Source organism: Anomalospiza imberbis, chromosome 16, assembly GCF_031753505.1.
Source record: "Anomalospiza imberbis isolate Cuckoo-Finch-1a 21T00152 chromosome 16, ASM3175350v1, whole genome shotgun sequence".
Lineage (NCBI taxonomy): Eukaryota > Metazoa > Chordata > Aves > Passeriformes > Viduidae > Anomalospiza > Anomalospiza imberbis.
Genome location: NC_089696.1, coordinates 1,496,774 through 1,515,802, shown reverse-complemented (window position 1 = coordinate 1,515,802; position 19,029 = coordinate 1,496,774). Strand labels below are relative to the sequence as shown.

The 19,029-nt window shown below is 47.8% G+C and overlaps 1 protein-coding gene across 8 annotated transcripts in view; it reads left to right on the top strand.

The window, feature by feature from the left end:
* Window positions 1-19,029, top strand: part of PIGQ (phosphatidylinositol glycan anchor biosynthesis class Q) — a 38,127-nt gene that overhangs the window by 13,938 nt on the left and 5,160 nt on the right. For 3 of the 8 annotated variants that reach the window (XM_068206447.1, XM_068206450.1, XM_068206451.1), the window contains exons 5-10: window positions 4,272-4,398; window positions 5,560-5,713; window positions 8,265-8,376; window positions 10,496-10,576; window positions 11,535-11,649; window positions 15,665-15,726. In XM_068206447.1, the coding sequence (XP_068062548.1) occupies window positions 4,272-4,398; window positions 5,560-5,713; window positions 8,265-8,376; window positions 10,496-10,576; window positions 11,535-11,649; window positions 15,665-15,726 (651 nt within the window). Of the gene's footprint in view, window positions 1-4,271; window positions 4,399-5,559; window positions 5,714-7,981; window positions 8,211-8,264; window positions 8,377-10,495; window positions 10,577-11,534; window positions 11,650-15,664; window positions 15,727-19,029 lie in introns of those variants that run through there. The other 5 variants (XM_068206449.1, XM_068206448.1, XR_011004464.1 and 2 more) reach the window with 5 other exon arrangements.

Here is a 19,029-nt window from a genome sequence, read left to right as displayed (position 1 = left end):
ACTGGGCTTTCTCAAGTGCTTGTGTGTTGCCAAGTTCAGTAACTCAGCATTCCCTGTGTGCAGAGAGCCCCTGTTCCTTCCCTAACACTCTTCTGCTTTGAGCTGTGCCCAGATACGCTGATAGCATTGACCCTACACCTCTGTGTCTGTTGGTAAATAGAACATTGGCTATCTCACTTGCCCCAGAGGGAGCTGGGCACTGCCCAGGCTCCCCAGGGAATGGGCACAGCCCCGAGGCTGCCAGAGCTCCAGGAGTGTTTGGACAATGATCTCAGGCATGCCCAGCGTGGGATTGTAGGGGTGTCTGTGCAGGGGGGCCAGGAGCTGGGCTGGATGATCCCTGTGGGCCCCTTCCAACTCAGGATATTCTGTGTTGCTACTATAATAAGATTGTTATGTATAATAAGGCTATATACATAACCTCACTTTAACCTTATTGATTTTAATATTGACAGGCTGCCTTTATATAACACAAAACCTTATTGGTTTGATTGATTGATTTTAACATTGACAAAATCCCAGCTGTGTGGGGTCTGGATACAGTGCTTGGGTTTTTTCCAACCAACATCTCTCTGGAAGGAAGCAGTGCAGGTTGTTTATTTTGACTGTCAGCACTGCCAGGGTCACAAGCTCAACCTGCTGCCAGGAGTTCAAGCTGTGTTCCCTAGCCATCCCTTGTCATCCTCTGATAAAATGGATCTCAAATCAGCACTTGGGTGGCAATTGTTGATGCTGCACAAGACATCCTTGAGTGCAGCTCCCACTTTCCCAGCATGGTGAGCTGTATTGTGCTGGCTGTAATAACAAGCTGCTTTTGTCACTCAGTGAGGCAGATGTGATTCAGAGACACCCAGGGAGTAACTGGCAAGGAGCTGTTAGGAAAGACTGATTTTTGAAGCAGACTTTCAAATCCAAAATGGAAAACTTGAATAATCTCTCTGTAGATGCCCTCACAACTCCTACCTTCCTCCTTCTCTTGATCCCACCAGGCTTCCCAATGGTTGTCCTTGCTTTTGCCTTCCACAAGACAGCCTTCTTTCAGAAATACCTGACTCAAAGCTCTGCACTGGTTTTAAACAGAACTGCTTATAAATTATCTCCTTTTTTTTTCTTTCCCCTTTATCTCTTTTATCCATGCTGATGCCTCTTTTTCCTAAGTTGCAATCTGTTTGAAACAGTTACATATTTATCATAGATTGTGCCTGCAAAAGCTTTACTGGGGCTTGGAGATAATTGGATGTATGCTCCTAGTCAGTCTTGTTCCACTGATCTATAAACAAAGCAAGCAGAGAGAGCACTTCCTGAAAAATATATAAAATAGTGTATCTTAGAGGCCCAACCACCTGCAACAGACACAGGGCAGGTGTGTCTGACATGGAGAGCTCTGGCTCTGCATGCTCTGACTTGCACCAGATAGAACCCTTAAAGCTGGAAAAGACCTCTAGGATCACCAAGTTCAACCATCAGCCCAGCACCACTGTGTTCACCACTAACCCCTGTCCACAAGGGCCCCCAGGGATGGTGACTCCACCACTGCCCCAGGCAGCTGTGCCAGTGCCTGACCACCCTTTCAGTGAAGAAATTTTCTCAATGTCCAATGTAAACCTCTGCTAGTGCAACTTGAAGCCGTTTCCCCTTGTGCTGTCCCTATTCCCTGGGAGCAGAGCCCGACCCCCATGGCTGTCCCCACCTGTCAGGAGTTGTGCAGAGCCACAAGGTTGCCCCTGAGCCTCCTTTTCTCCAGGCTGAGCCCCTTTCCCAGCTCCCTCAGCCCCTCCTGGTGCTCCTGACCCTTCCCCAGCTCCATTCTCTGGAGTATCACAGTGCCCTGTGTGTCCTTCTCCAGCCATGTCACATCAGCATTAGTCCTCTGCACATGGAAACTAGGAGGAAGAGCATGACAGGAAAGAGAATATTTCCACAGTGAGCTCATCTAACCCTCGTTAGCACCAGTCTCTCTCCAGCTGGGTCATGTCCCAGTACCCTGTTATGAAACACTTCCAAACCACTGTATCTGATTTATTAATATGCCCACATTCAGTATTCATGACTGAAGGAGGAGAATCGGACTCACTGTCACCTTTCCTGAGTCTACCTGCTATTGATCACTCCTAAAATATCTGTCTGGAAAACAACCTGCAAGGTTATGCCTCAGGACTCTGTTTTGAGATGTCTTGCCCAGCTAAATAACAGCAAGGTAGGGCACCTTCTCAGGGCTACGTGCCCCTGTCAGGGTTTAGCAGCACCTCTGGGACTGGCAGCCTCCAGAAATACTCCATGCTAAAACTCAGCCTTGCTGAAGGACTGCTTTCAAGCATTTAAATATTTCATTAAAATCCCCAAATGCTTTTTCTAAGTTACCAATCCAACACTTTAAATATTAAAACCAGTCTATTTATAAAGCAGCAAATGCTTTTCAGCCACAGAGGTGAGCTCCATGGGATCCAATCAGTCCTGACTTGCAGTGAGACAGATGGAAAAGGAAGGGAATAGAAAGACAAACCTTTTGGAGAAGTTGAAAATGGAACCATTAATTTTGCCACTGCACTAAAAGTAAATGTTTACAAACTCATTCTGCCAGGATCTGTTGGTTAATAAAGAAAATGGAACCATTCCTTGGAAATATGTTTTCCATAGGGAAGTTATACATGTGAATGATAAGGAAAGTTGGCTACAGTGTATCAGCTTTAGGGAGTGAGACTTGGTGGTTCTGCACGTGGGCAGTTTTCAGTGCATGAAAACTTTCATTTCACTTGAAATGAAAACATGCATTTCACTTGCATGGGCTGTAAGTGGAGAAAGAGGGCTTTTCCTCACAGTCTCTGTCCATGTGGGACAGTGTAAGAGGTCACTTCTTCCAGACATTTTCCCCACCTGTTTGCTGAAGGTTATCAACTCCTCAGTTCAGAGCTTGGTAACTGGACCTCAGCAATGGTTTCAGCTCAGGGGAGCAGGGCAGGTGTGAAGTTCTGAGAAGAAAAATCACCCAACTGCAAGGGAAGTGTGGAGTAGTGGAGTGGAGAGAGAAAATCAATAACACCAGCCTGGGCTAAAATCACCAGAAGCAGTGAATAACAGCCCCCAGTGAAGGGTTTGGAGCCCACGTTTGAGGTAGGGAAGAACAAGCCCAAAGCTGGGATTTGGTTTGTTCTGCAGCAGTGAAGTGACAGCACATGGGCCCGGAGCAGGTCCAGAGAAGGGAACAGATCTGGGAAGGGGCTGGAGCACCAGGAGGGGCTGAGAAAGGGGCTCAGCCTGGAGAAAAGGAGGCTCAGGGAGGACCTTGTGGCTCTGCACAACTCCTGACAGGAGGGGACAGCCAGGTAACAAGGGACAAGACAAGAGAAAACAGCTTCAAGTTGCATCAGGGGAGGTTTAAATTGGATATTGGGAAAATTCCTTTATGAAGAGGGTGGTCAGGCATTGTAACAGGTTGCCCAGGACAGTGGTGGAGTCACTGGAAGTGTTCAAAAAGCCATATGGATGTGGCTCTTGGGGATGTAGGTTAGTGGTGCACCTGGCAGTATTAGGTTCATAGGACTTGTTGTTGGAGGGCTTTTCCAAACACAATGATGTCCTCATTCAGTGATGTGGGGAGGACCCCCAGTAGTGTTTTTCTTCAGTGATTCCAAGGCTGCTTTGTTGCTGGGATGCCATGAGTACCTGTCCATGAAGCCTGCAGAGAGTGATAAGCAAGATCAGGGCTATTGCCTAGTACACCACTAAGTATCAAGAGAGTTTGTGCATGAAATACATTTATGTAATTGTGTTTTCTACCCTGCTCCAAACAAACACAGATTGTTTATAAAAATTAACTCTCTTTTGCCCATTAGTGCACTGCCATCTTCCCCCCCTTTTAAAATCCTAACAGTCTTCCCCAAACTCAGCTCTGACTTTTCACCTGACTGTCCCCAGAAGTGGATATGTGCACCAGCATTTGCCATCTATTCCCAGAACCCTCATTACCCCAATAAATCCCAATGTGCAAGCCTTCCAGAGGTGGCCAGAGGTGACATAGTTCCATGGTCCCAGCACAGAGACCCCTGAAGCAATTCAGGTTCCTCTCAGTTGTCGTGTTTGATTCAGTAAGGAGTTAATAAAAGTGCATTTCTGATTTAGGTAGTTGTCTGTAAAGCAGTTGTTTGGATTTTTTCGCATTGGTTTGAAGGTTGTGGTGGAATAGTTGAGGGGGCAGCAGTTACAGTGCACTGGTCCTGTTCAGCGTGATTGCAGTCTTTTCTCTCCATGGCCTGGCTTCCTTGTGTTTGCAGCATGTGGCTGAAGAGCTGCAGGACCTGCTCCAGTGGCTGATGGGAGCACCAGCTGGACTGAAAATGAACCGAGCCTTGGATCAAGTTTTGGGGCGCTTCTTCCTTTATCACATCCATCTTTGGATCAGTAAGTGAAATTGTTTAACTCTCCAGCCTCCCTTTTCATCTCTTTCCTCTGAGTGTTTAATGTTTGCCTAGAGGTGAGTAATGAATCAAAAAGCACTTCTGCAAGTACAGACTTGTCTGGGAGTCTTCCTGCTGTGGGAACTGAAGCCAAAGTTGGATTCCCACACAAGGAATTCATGCATATTAAATAAAGTGCTGGTTTTGATGCTCTGCAAGCAGTGTGGATGCTTCTGGGGCTTAAGTTCCTTGGTGTCACTGGTGGTGAGTGTCCAAGGCAAGGCACTGCTGTGAGGTCGTTTGTAGGGTTTCGTGGTCTTTGCCATGTGAGAGTGTGAGAGGCAGCTCTAGGGATGAGAAATGTGCAAGGATGCAAGTGCCTGCCCTGTGCTATCACCAATTTCAGCTTAGTGCAATTTTATTATTTCATTTTTTTCTTAAAATAACACACTCTTGTTTTCCTTGATGGAGGGGTACAGGCATGATGGACATGAACTCCATAGTTATTTTCCTGATTTACTTTGCTCACCAGTCAAGTATGGTCTTGTTTCTGTGACTTCACCCCACTTTGGTAATGAAAGAGACTGTTTGTCCATACTGCTGTATTTTACAAAAGCCATATGAGGTGGCTTTTGTGGGAAGAGCAGTAAAACAGGAATGGTTGCAGTAAAGGTTGATGTGTGCAGTTAAAATTGTACTTAAGAACGTGGACACAAATGTAGAAAATCAAATGTTACATCCCTGGAAGTGTTTAAGGCCAGACTGGGGAGGGATTGAAACAACCTGGTCTGGTGGAAGGTGTCCCTGCCCATGGCAGGGGGGTGGCACTAAATTATCTTTAAGGTGCCTTGCAACCCAAACCATGCCATGCTAATTCCATGAAATCCCATGGAGAAAGGTGACTGCTGTGTTCAAGCTGTGCACACTCCTCCCCATTCTCCCAGTGCTGCCCCACCTTGGGGCAGAAACTTGGGCAGAAGGAGAGATTTTTTTTTTGGCCCTCCTAAAGAGAAGATGGCATCTAAAAGAGTTTTCCAGCTTCACTCCCATGTTTCCATGGCTCTGATTTCTGGAGCAGTGTTCTAGGGCGAGGGGAATCAGCCTTTTGAGGGGGTCAGGAGGGAGATGACCCAGTCAAACACTGACCCTCTGCCATGTCCACCAGGCTACATCCACCTGCTGTCCCCCTTCATTGAGATGATCCTGTGGTACGTGGGGCTGTCGGCTTGTCTGGGCCTGACTGTGGCTCTCTGCATCCTCTCCGACATCATTGCGCTCCTGACCTTCCACATATACTGCTTCTATGTCTACGGGGCCAGGTGAGTCCCCCTCCCTCTCTGGGCTTTGTTTGGAAACACCTCAGGCTGTGGTGAAGCATTCAGTCCTGGTGTAGTTCTCCTGAGCTCACAGTTTAATAATTTCTTGCAGTCTTTTAAGCCTGTAGAAATGATGGCCACGCTAGTACAAGCAACCCATCTTTCATTTCTCCTCCATTTAGATATTTATCTGTCATAGTAGTGACCTGGAAAAATGAAACTACATGACAGGCAGAGGACAAGGAAGCAGCTCACCCCATCCCTCTGATTCAGACTCATAGCACTCTCCTCCATTGCACCCTGCTAGAGATTTGGAGGGGAACTGGAGAACAGGAGAAGGAGAGGGGCACCCCTGTAGTTTTGGAGAAGCCCCAAAATCCCTGTCTCTGCCCTGCTTCAGAGGTCTTTGCCTGCACTGTGGAGCACAGGTGGCAGGTTTGGGGTTACAGGGGTTCTGTGACACTGTCCTGGTGTCATTGTCTGGAGGGTCTGTGGCCTGAGAGCTGGGCAGAGGCTCTGAATGAGTGCAAGGGGCTTTGGGGCACATCTGGGGCATGTTGGGCTTCCTGTGCAAGAGGTGGCCATCACTGTGCTCTGTTCCTGCTCTCCTCTAACTTGTGCTGCACCAAGGAGTCCCAAAGGCCACAGGATGTGCTTGCCAGGGAGATGGAGGACAAGAGATAAAGGACCTTTTGCCTTATAAAGTACAGAATGGCCATCATCCCTCCTCAGACTTTACATAGGAAACAACACAAGAAATAGTAAATCTTTAGATATGGGTAGTTTAGGGAATGGTTGGAAATATTGAGACATGATTTATGAGCCAGGTCTGTTGTGAGCATAGGCCTTACATCCAGAATCAGTAGTCAGGAGTGGGAGGTCTCTTCCCAACACCTCTTATTACTGGAATTTCTGTGTTGGTCTGGGAAGAATGGCCTTGCTCATCCTAGTTGTGCGGAGTGATAGTAGGAAGTAGGAAAAGCATTTTGTCAGCTGACTGCTCTTCCCTGGAGTTGCAGGGAGACAGCCAACCTGTCTTGTGTTTGTCAGAAGTACAGAGTGTGTACAGCTGTGTGCTGTCCCCATGGAGAGCCAGGAAGAGTCAGCAGTCACCCACAGCCAGCACAGCCCCTTGAATTCCTGCAGCTGGCAGGAGGAAGAATTTGCTGGTTCGGGTGCTGGTGAAGCCTGAGACCCCCTTGTGGAGCAAACCACAGAGTGAAACGAGGTCAGGTCTGTGTGTGCAGGCAGCAGGGCAGGTGGGGCAGGTGCCACTGCAGCAACACCCGCTGGGTGTCATGTCAGGGGGTGCAGGGAGAGCATGGCCTTAGTCAGAGCCATGGGCAGGTGTGTGCCAGAACCTGGAGGAGTTGTCGTGGGCTCCCTCCCTCCTGCCTAGGGATTAGTGCACCAAGCTGTGCCAGCCAGTCTGGAGGCACCCTGCCAATTCCTTGAAGCAGTTGGTGTTCCTCAAACCAGATTCTTCTCTTGGATGAGACTCTTTGCCTCTGCTTTCACATTGCTGCTGTGAAATCCGAGCAGCCTCCACACCTTAACTGGCCTGGTTTGCCAGTCGGGCTTTTGTAGCTCAGGCATTCTCAGACTCTGTTCTACCCCACACATTGGCCATGTACCCTTTCTTTACATCCCTGTATGTTGGCACTGCTGCCCAGGGCTCTTTGTGCCTCCTCTCCATCCCAAGGGCTCTTTCTTCCTTGATGTTATTCTATAGAGGTGTCTGTTTCCTGCCCCTTGTCACCCCATGTCTCATAGCACCAAGTTCTGAAAGCCTAAGGAAGGGGTGCAGTAGGGGCCACCACATATTTCACTGGTCTCTTCCCACTCTTAAGGATTTTTAGAGCTGTGGGTTACTAGAGAAGCTTCAGGGGCTCCACTCCTCTCCCTTGTATCTCTGCTGGAGAGGCACGGTTGCATTGCATTGATTCAGGTGTGGGGGTAAGACCTTGGCCAGCCCTGTCTAGAAGGGTTTGAAGAAGGCAGGGGAAGGGACAGATCTGAACTGGGGAGACACAGGTGAGCTTGGGGAAATAGGATTGCTGGTTCTTTTCATAGAATCATGGAATGGTTTGGGTTGGAAGAAGCCTTAAAGCTCATCTCATTCCAGCTCCTGCCATGGGCAGGGACACCTTCCACTATCCCAGATAGCTCCAAGTTCCATCCATCCTGGTCTGGGCCACTTCCAGGGATCCAGGGGCAGCCATAGCTTCTGTGGGCACCCTGTGCCAGGGCATCAGCACCCTTTTGCTGCAGGGAAGGTGTTGCCATGAGGCTGGTGATTGCTGCAGCTCCAGGGCATGGCCTGGCCATTGCCCTCCAGTGGCCCAAAGCTAGCTGCAGTAGCCCCCATGCCAGGGACCAGCCCAGACAGGGTTGACTGAGCCGTGAGTATTTATCTGCATAATTCCCAGTGTATTTCTTTTGCCACTCCTGGCTCTGCAGGTGGGTGAGTAGGCGTGGGGCTGTGCTGGTGACAGCTGGGTGGTGCTGGAGCTGGGAGCTGCCAGCTGTGCTGCAGAGTCTTCTCTTTGCTCAGGCTCTACTGCCTGAAGATCTATGGCCTGTCCTCTCTGTGGCGCCTGTTCCGGGGCAAGAAGTGGAACGTGCTGCGGCAGCGGGTGGATTCCTGCTCCTATGACCTGGACCAGGTAGTGCCACAGCCCTGGGCACACCCCAGGGCACTGCCCTTGATGATGCCCTCCCATCCTGCTCTGACTGATACTGGGACACAGACACCGGAGCCTTTGTGGTGCCCATAACAAGGACATACCCCAACACTCTGAGCCCATGGCTCTTCTGCTGCCTTACAGCACTCCTTGACTGCCCTGCAGCACCCCTTCATTGCCCTGGACTCCTTCCCTGCCCTCCAACACCCCTTCTTTACCTGCAGCAGTCCTTCCCTTCCCTATACCACTTCCATTCCCTGCACCCCTCCCCTTCCCTGCAGCGCCTCTTCCCTGCCCTCACCCCTTCCTTGCACCCCTTCCCTACCCTGCACTCTATCCATGCTCTCCAGCATCTCATCCCATCCCATCCCATCCCATCCCATCCCATCCCATCCCTTCCTTTCCCTTTGCCCTTCCATGCCCTCCAGCACCCCTTCCCTTGCTCAGAGGGCCAAACTGTGACAAGTGCAGAGCCGCCCTGAGCGCGTGCCAGGCACCCGGCGAGCTGCAGTGGGTGCTGCAGATGCCGGAGCTCCCGAGCCTGGAGTGGGAATGGGGGAGGGATGGAGGCAGTTGGAAATGTGGTGCCCAGCAGTGTTGCCACAGTAACAGCCGTGGCAGCGTTTCTATTAAAAGGCCCCGTTTCATTCACGTTGTGCTGGAGCCTGGCCCACACACTCTCACTCAGGCAGAGGCAATTTTTTGTGAAGTGCTGTAAGCTCTTTTTAATTTCTGAAATGCCATGCAAAAGTCCAACAGAGCCTGGACTGCTGCAGGCCAGCAGCTGCAAACATCACTGAAATAATACAATAATATTTGGAAACTTGCAGGGTCAGCACTTCTCTCTATTACAACAGATAACCTTGAGCTTCTTGCACCACAGCTGAGAGCTGGTTTTCTGTTTCTTGGGTGATTAAAAGCCTCCGTGCCAGGTTTGCATCAGGGCTCATTCCCTGTGTACTTTGAGGACAATTGGTTTGGCACTTGAGGCTTCATCCTGCTGCTCTGGAGACCAGTGGGAATTGTGTCGCTGGCTGGGTAGGAAGAGACATTCAAAGCAGACCTTAAAAGACTTTTGGAGGTTTAAACAACTGCAGTGGCGTGACAGGAGAAGAGAGAAATAACTGCTGCAAGGAGAATGGATTGGGTTGTGATCTATTCCTGGTTACATCCCAAAAGCTGTGATGATGATCCACCTCCGTGCCGTGGCTGCTGGGTTGTTTTCTTTCATGATATCCCGCAGCCGTGGTCCCTTTTTGCAGAGGTTGCAGTGCCCTATGCTCCTGTGGTCTCTCTGATCTGGAAGTGGTGACTGGAAATAGAAGAGTCAGGTCCCTGTTTGCTATAAATCTGAATTCTCCCACTTGGAATTATTTAGACCTATGCCAACTGGGCTGGCCCAGAATAAAAATAACTTTTTCTGTGGGCAGTGAAGCTAATGACACCTGCTTCCTTAGGGATTTTTCTCCTTCATCCTCTAGATATTGCTCCCCAACTCCAGCTTCTTTGTCTCTCCCACCTTCCCACTGAGCAAGAGACAGAATTCCTGTGTCTGGACAGCTCAGCCATTTGCTGCCTTGGGGAATGTTTATGACCCAAATTCTGTCAGGTTTGCACCAGGTGCCTGCACTGCTAAAACAAGGAGAAACAGAAGTACTTCTCAATTCCTTCTAGAATTACCATTCAAATTACCACTTCTTTGTTATTTTCAACATTTTTCTGATAAAATCTGATCAATGGCTCTAAAACTTTTGGGAACAGAGAGTGGAAAAAGTGCAAGATCACATAAGTCTAGTTTCCTAAGCAAGCTGGCCTGAGATGGAAAATCTTGAATACTGTCTGTAAAGGAAAAATACTGTCAGGATCCAGCTTTTATTTATCCTTCCAAATGTACACCCATAATAAGGAGATTTGAAGAAGGCCCAGTGAGAGGAGAAATACTGAAAATATCCAAGGTAACAGCATTATTCACATAGGCAAGATAAAAACACATTAAGGAGTCCTGTAAACTTCCATTGCCTTGGAGTCTCCTATTTTTTTATTTGTAATGTATTTTATTTTGCCATTGCTCTGCTCATGATTGTGTTTCCTTTTTCCCTAGTTATTTATTGGCACTTTGCTGTTCACAATCCTGCTGTTCCTGCTGCCTACAACTGCACTGTATTATTTGGTGTTTACCCTGGTAAGATTTAACCCTTGAAACAAGTCAAACACTCTAAAACACTTCTGAGGTAGTAAAAAGTGGTATCGTAGACATTTGTGGTCATCCATAAAGAAAATAAAAATGTGGGTGTCTTACAATGGATTCTGACACAGCTCATGCTTGTGTTTTTCCGAAGGGAATTCCCAGCAAATCCTGGCCAGCAGGACAAACTTTCCTTCTCTCAGAAGTTTATATGTTTCCATCCACATCTGCAGCGATGGCCTCTCTAGTCTGATCCAGAACTTTTTTTCAGGGAATTAACTTGCTGTATTAAATGTTTTCAGCAAAGCTTTCCTCAGAGGTTTGGACTTCTTTATTTTTCTTTTCTTCCCCCAGTATGACCAGTCCTCTCCGTGGTCTGCCTGGAACCAAATTTTCCACAGACAGTGGCCATCACATGCTTTCAGCATCTTTTTTGAGCCCACTCTTTTCAGATGAGCTTGGCAGCAGAAAATAACTGCAGTGTGACAAAAGGAGGTGCTTTAGTTAGGGGCAGAAAGCACAGAGCAGGAAGCTCATTTCTGCCTGCTCTGTTCTTGCTTAAACTCTACAAGGGGTTTCTTCAGGCTGAAATGAGCTGTTGCAGCTCACTGTTGGAGAGAGAATTTACATTCATTGGTAGACAGTGATGGAATTGACTTGAAGTGGGGGAACTTGGGCTTCCTTTTCAACTGTGGCTGTTGAAAGTGGAATAGTTCTCATGTCCTTGCTGGTCACAGCATCTCCAGCTATAGGAGCTTCATTCCAGTTACCCCTTGAACCCAGATTGCTGAGGACCCTTACGCAGGGTCTGGATGCTCAGCACTTCCAGACATCACACCCACTTTGGGAGGTCTTAGCTTAGCAGACAGCAGTGTTAGATCCAAGCTCAGCTCAGGAATTTGCAAGTGTTTAATCTCCTGTTTCCTGAGATGTTCTGTTAAACTGGTTTTTGTAGCTCCGGATGCTGGTGGTGATTGTGCAGGGCCTCATACACTTGCTGGTGGACCTGATTGACTCCCTGCCTCTTTATTCCCTCATCCTTCGCCTCTGCAGATCCTACAGGCTTGCAGGTGAGTGCCTCATCTCTGCCCCTGCAGCACTTCAAGCATTTTGCATTATGTGCTTGATTTTGGTGCACTGGGTCACTCCTGAATGGAGGATGCAGTGGGGGCAGGAAATACCCCAAGGCTCGAGTTGTGCAGGTGTCCCTGCTGTGAACCAGTTCCTGCAAGGAGCAGGATGAGGATGTCAATGGAGAGAAATCTGAATCTGAAGCAGAATCAGGAGCACCTTTACAAAGTCCTTGGCCACTAAAAATTACATCCAAACAAGCACCATTTAAACGAGGTCATCTTTTATTCCAATTCCAGACTACCAGGTCAGGTAAAACTTCTGAGAGTCAAACATGGCATGGAGCTGTGCCAAGGGAGGTTTAGGTTGGAGATCAGGAAAGGCTCTTCCCCCAGAGGGTGCTGGGCACTGCCCAGGCTCCCCAGGGAATGGGCACAGCCCCGAGGCTGCCAGAGCTCCAGGAGTGTTTGGACAATGATCTCAGGCATGCCCAGGGTGGGATTGTTGGGGTGTCTGTGCGGGGCCTGGAGCTGGGCTGGATGATCCCTGTGAGACTCTTCCCACTCAGGATATTCCATGATTCTCTGAAACAGGCTCATAACTTTGGGTGTTTGGGCTCTTAAACAAGCCAAATCACAAAAATACTTGGAATATCAGCTGTTTCAAAGGGTTGGATCTGCAGTGGTTGCAAATCAATGGAGCTCTTTCAATTCTATGCTGACTTTGACTGACTGAAGCCCTGGTGTTTGGATGAATTTCAAAGCTCTGGGCAGAGTTCAGATAATCATTCCCTTTTTGAGACTAATCTGTCACCATTTTGAAACCAGTCATTGTTTTTTCACTTTGGGTAACCATAAACCATGGCTGGCACCAGACTCAGGACTCATTTTGGAATGCCTTTGACTGTCCACAGCTATGGTTGATCTAGTTACAGTCAAGCACATCTAAATTATTATCTCCCATCCTTTTAAAGAGCATGCAGCAGGAATTTAGCATAGAAGAAAGAGCTTGATCATTAGTAAACCAAGGCCAGTCATCAAAGGCAGAGGAAGCTCGAGGCAACCTCAGCAGCTTTGTCTGCTGGAGCACTGCCAAGCTCAACTTTGGGAAGGTAGAGCTGAGCTGTGTTACCAACTCTGTTGCTTTTCCATGGGAGCCTTCAGCCTATGAATCTCCTGGCAGAAACACCTTAAACCCTTCAGGGCTGTCTTTGGGAACAGGAGATGCTGCTGAAGAAAACTGACCCAGTAATGGGCAGGAGGTAGGGCAGGAGGAAGTCTTGATGCCACTGAGAGGTTTAAGACCATGAATTCCTTTAGGTTATGTAAGGCCACAGGTTACTTCTCCTCATTCCTGTTCAGCCAGGTCTCTGCTGCAGGAAACAAGCCCCCACCCGAGCAGGGGATTGACTTCTCAGTATGTTCCTTAACTGGCTCTGCAGTGCCCTGGTGGCTGTGAGAGGAAGAGGCATCTCTGAGCATTTCTACAACCTTTGTTCCTGCCCCAGCACAAAACCATGGCATGGCAACAGGAACCGATGGAGCAGTTGAATCAAACTCAAAGGACTTGAGAGAGTACAAATCACATGGTGTCCTCACTGCTGAGGTGCTGCCTGCCTTGTCAGACTCTGAACTTGGAGAAGACATCGTCTGGCAGGTGTTAGGGCAGCTGATTTTACAGGCACCATCAGGATGGTTCTACCAACATGAATGGATAGTTTTTGCTGGTAGGAAGGGGGTTGAGTTCAACTCAGTTCAGTTGTGGCATGTGGTCTCCAAGTTCTTTGACTCAGTGTCTGAATTGAGAAAATACTCCACTGATGAAGCCCACGCCAGGGGTAGTGAGTGATCCATCCACACACCAGAAACTAAATGCATTTTTTCTTTCCAGACATCCAGAGTGAAATATTTATGACTTCTAAAAACCTTTTTTATCCAGATCACAGCTGATGTCCTCTGTGCAAGAGTTCTGTGCACCAGCTCAAGGGGTGCCACCTTGGCTGGGATGTGGATTCACAGCACAAAGAAAGGAACAGCAGGGGTTTCAAGGGTTTCAGACTGCCCACACACAAGTTACCAGCATTGTTTGATTGTGAACAGGCCAGCTTGTTTTTCCTGTACTTCCCTTTCCCAACATTCACAGTGGAAATGTTGGAGCAGGTTTTGTCATAGTCCTGTAGGACCTGCCACAATTGCTGGAGTACAAACCCTCACTTGAGTGTGCTGTCATGTGAAACAAAGCAAATGAATTCATGTCCTGACCTCCCCTGTGCCATTGCTGATGCCTTTGTACAGGAAAAGCAGACCCCTGGTCTGGAGCTGGCTGGAAGTCATGCAATAGTTTGGGATTCTTCTGTGCTGGAGTGATCTGCAGGAGCTGGAGCCTTCCTGCTCTTCCCATGAGAAGGGAACTGCTCAGAGTCCTGTAGTCATCTGCAGGTCATTCTAAAATGAATTTATAGCCTTTTTGTGCTCATATTTTCTTAGAAGTTTAAGACTCTTGAGCAATTAAATAATCTAATTAAGAAAGCGTTGGCTTGCAGCTTTAGAAGGGAGGTGTGTGGCCAGGACCTACAGAAGCAGCATTTGCTGGGATAATGGACTGTTCATGGGGTAAGACTCCAGAGTGCCTGACCACATATCTGAACCTTCAGTGCCTGGTTTTTTTTCTGTCTCTCTCTCTGACAAAGTCTGCCAGAAAAGTAGTTCCTGGAATGGCTTAGACACTTCCTCATAGCCAAAGCTCTGTGAATCACATTGAGCACTTTGGTCATCCAGCACATTTGCTTGTTGAGGCCCAGGGTACTCAAACATCTATTTCAAGCCACTGGGGAAGTCCCTCTATCAATATAATCCAGCAAAATGCAGATAAATCCCTCCTGTCCTGGACAGAAAAAGTTTTATGATCTGGGGAGAGAGTTTAAAGCAGAGCTGTGTGCTAGAGAAGAGCATTCTATCCCAGGAGTGAACTCTATGATTTTAATTAATTCAAAGCTTGAGGAAAAATAGAAAACATTTTGGTTTTTCAGTGTTCAAGAGTCATAGAGATACTGCAGCAATGGCACTTACAATGGTGAGGAGTTTTATTCTGTTTGTGCTCCTGTCAGTGTTTGATCTGTGCCTTAGTCTTCCCTCATCTTCTTACCTGCAGGAAAGAATAACAGGGCGTGCTTGGCTGGAACAGGTTTGCAGAGATGGATTGGTGATTTTATTTCTGTGAAGTAATTTAACATCTTTGTAAGAAAAATGCCTCTCTGGTCCAAGCAGTTACCTTTGAAACATTGTATTAGATCTGTGTGTGCACTGTGTTACCCTTGGCATCCAAAATCTTTCCTATTTATCTTTACAGTATTGGCAATGAGGCAAATCCAAGAGGAAATAGGAAAGTGGCAGGTTTGATGGGGTCAGTCTCTTAAAAACATGTGGATGCTGGGATTAATGGTCAGGGATTGCTTTGAAATGTTTTAGTGCCTCCAGGTCAGCCACTTCCCTCCCTCAGCCTGAAAGAGGGACAGATTTGCACATGTGCTCTGGTCCACATGAGCACAAATTAAAGACAGGCTCTCTGTCTGCTGCTAACACGGAGTTCCCATTCTGATAGAAATTTGGGAAAATTGGAAGGTTTTTCCAGTCCTTCTATCATCTTCAGGTCTGGCTGGCTGATTTCTAGGCTTTGTGCTTGCTCTAGGACTGAGTTTTCAAGCTGGAGGTGAGAGGGATTACTTTTAATGGAGCTGTGTCATTAGGCTTAAAGCATTTTACAGACAATCCATCTTCCAGTTGAAAATGGGGAGTGTTCCCAAATCCAGAAAGGTTGAAGACAGTTTCTAGGGAATCAGTGCTCAGCTAACAGCACTGGGCAGCAAATTCATGGTCTGTGCTCCAGGCATTGAACCATGGAACATCCTGAGTGGGAAAGGACCACAGGGATCATCGAGTCCAACTCCTGGCCCTGCACAGGACACCCCCAACAATCCCACCATGGGTTTGCTTTCCTTGTTTTGTGTCTTTGCAGCTGGAGTAAAGTTCAGAGTCCTTGAGCAGCAGGATGGAAAACCTTTACGTCTCCTTATGCAGGTAAGGCCCCCGTGCCTTCCCCCAGAGTGACCCCAGCCCATCTGTGCTGCTCCCACTGAAAGGCTCCACTTCAACATTATCAGCTGTAAAATGCTGAAACAAGGGAAATAATCTCGTGTTGCTGTGGCTGGCTACTGCTTTCTGTGCTTTTTGGTGCCCTGCTTGTGTCCTGTGTTTGGAGGAAGTGCAGTGCCCTGGATGGTGTGAAGAGAAATGTAGAAGAAACACAGAGCTGTGTTACTTCTGAGATTAAGGCCTCATGCCATTATCACCTCCTGGCTCTGTGCAGCTTCATGTGATAATTGCTGAACACTGGGAGAAGCAATAGAAGGCAGTTAAATGATCCAGAATGAAGCAGCAGGGAAAGCTCTTCCCCTGCAGTGGTGCTAGAAAGCCTTGGCTGCTCCCTGAGGCCAGCAGGATGAGAGCCTGGGCAAGATGAGAGAGGAAAGGGCCTCCTGCTTTTCTCCAGGATTGCCCTGGTGAGGGGTATGGGCAAAGCTTACCTGTGCTTTTGTAACCCCCCATACCCATGCTCTAGCATCAAAGATACTAAAGGAAATTATCTTCTGAAAAGAAATGAGGTGTTGGCAGCAGGGAAGTTCTCCTTACTCTTTCACCCCGCAGAAACACAGCCATGTCCCAGGGAGGCTTTTCTTGCTCTCTGCATCCTAAAGAGGAGAGGCTGCCAGTAGTGTATAACTCTTATAAAAGCACTTGGACACTGGGGGAGTGTGTGGGAAGGATTTAACTGCAGCTTCACAGTCCTTTTGCTTTTTCCACCACCAGTCCCACTCTATTTCAGCAAAGGTCAGGCTAGCAGGGAACCAGCAAACCAGCTAGCAGCAATTCCAGAGGGAATCCCTTCTACAGATGTCTTCTAGGGCAAACCTAGCATTCTCTAAGCAAGCTGTCTTCGCAGCTCCTGCCTTTCAGTAGGATAGTGGTGTAAGAACCAAATCTGCCATTCTCTGTGGCCAGGAGATTCCAGAAAAAGGAAACCAGACACCAGAGATGAGGCATAGGAGCTGCTAAGCAGAGGCTTTGGCATCAGTATGTGTGAGAGATGAGGTGGATGGAGTCTGCAGAGAGAAAAGACCATGACTTAAAGAGCAAAGCCAATGAGTCATATGACTGTGATGAATTTTCCTTGGACCACTGCAGGAAGATCCATTTTCTATCTGAAATATAGCACAAGTCATCACCTCAAGAGGTGGATGTGCTGCTGTAGATGTCTGGTCCAGCCTTCTGTTCCAATAATAATGAGCAGACAGTCAGAAAAGGCACTTTTTTGCTCTCTTTGTGCTGGTGGAAATGAAAAATGGGCTTCTGTCAGAAATCCTGCTGAATATCCCACTTTCTGATAGGCTTTTGGAGAAGGTAATCTAAAAAACCTATTTTTAAGTGAAATTCTTATTTATTGTACACAGTGATGTGCCTTTCTTGAGAATCTGCAGTGGTTTTCCCTCTCTCTGTGTGGAAGCCCTCTTGGAGCAGTGCCTGGTGGAAGCCAGGCTGGATGCATGGACCTACACCCAAAATAATTGCAGCTGTAGGTGATGGTCTGAGCTGTCCTGTGGGGCACTGGGAATGGATTAGAAATCAATAATGCTGGCTTTGAGCATTGCCAAGCAGCTCCTGGTTCAGCCAAGGGATTATTTTTGATTTTTAAGATAGTGCCTCTGGAATGCAAAGTCCAGACCTTGGAGGGGGGCAGAGGATGGGGGATGAGCTTTCCATCTCAAATGCTACTTAATATTCTTCAGGAAGTCTTACATAGGTCAGTATTTTCATTAGTGTTTAAAGTAATTTCTTTTGGTGCACAAGAAGAAATATTTCTGGCAGTGTGGCTCAACAGAACTGATAGCCCATGGAGAAAACTGGCTTTAAGCTGAAGGAGGGCAGGTCTGGAGTAGATATTAGGAAAAAATTCTTCCCTGGGAGGGTGCTGAGGCCCTGGCACAGGGTGCCCAGAGCAGCTGTGGCTGCCCCTGGATCCCTGGCAGTGTCCAAGGCCAGGCTGGACAGGGCTTGGAGCAGCCTGGGGTAGTGGGAGGTGTCCCTGCCCATGACAGGGGTGGAACAAGATGGGCTTTAAGGTTCCTTCCAGCCCAAACAGTCTGAGATTCTGGGATTCTAGATCACGATGAGTTTGATCCATTCATGTACCTTCTGCTGAAAGTCTTCTCCAGCAATTGCTTTGGAAAGGGAATTTGGAAAGGAATTGCAGAGGAAGGGAAAAGGGAACAGCTCCATCAGGATGGATATTCTAGCAGGGTTTATTATATCTTTGACCTACAGAACTTTCATAAGGGGAACAAATATTGCCTCTTCACTAATAATGAGTTTTGCCTGTTTGCTTCCATTTATACCAGGAGAGGCAGGGACATGAATTGCTCTGAGTATAAGAAGCCCTGGTTATTACAGTGGCCAGGGTATCACCACTCTACCCAGAGGTGCTTCTCAACCAGAAATGTTTTGTGCAGACCTTCCAGCCCACACAGCTAATAGCCAAAGGAGCACACGCTGTGTCTCTCCCTTGTAGAGCAGCAGTTCCTGTCCTCCTCCCCAGCATGTTTGCATTTCAGACACTCTGCTTTGCCTACAGCTGAGGAAAAGGGGCAGAAATTAGTTACACAGGTTTTACAGCTGTTAGTGCTGGGGATAGGTTTCTTTGGCCTTCACACCCTCCCTCCCCACCCTGCTTTATTCTATTTTATAATTTTCCCTGCAAGCAGCTGCCCTGACCTTTTTCCTAAACTTCCTATGGATGCTTCTGTATATAGGCATTTCCCCCTTCTGCTTGAGCAAATTTGTACTTTGAAACTAATTTGACAAAGATCTCTAAGATTAGTTCTAATGAACTCTTACTTCAACCCTGCTTTCCAAGAGCTCCATTTCTGTAAGCACTGGGGGTTCTTCCCTCACCACTCCATGAGCTCCATAAAATATTCAACTTTGACCAAGTAGTGACTCTGTGCATGGGTTTACTGTCTCTATTTCCCTTTGTGGCTGGATTCTGTGCTTTGAATTACAGTCTCGTTTCCCAGAGCTGCTTGGTTGGTTCCAGCAGAGCTGAGCCCTTGTATTAGAGAAGGCTGTCCTTCCATTTCTCTCCACTGACCAAGCTTTCCCTGCCTCTGTAAGTCCCCACCCCTGGGCATCTCTCATGGTCTGTGCTCTGAGCCCCAACATTTCTGTGCCATCTTTTTTGGTCCTTTGGAGGCTGTGCTGTGCATCCTTTTCATGCATCAGGTCTTGGCCACACTGGATCCATCCTGTGGACTTCACCTGTGTCCCTAC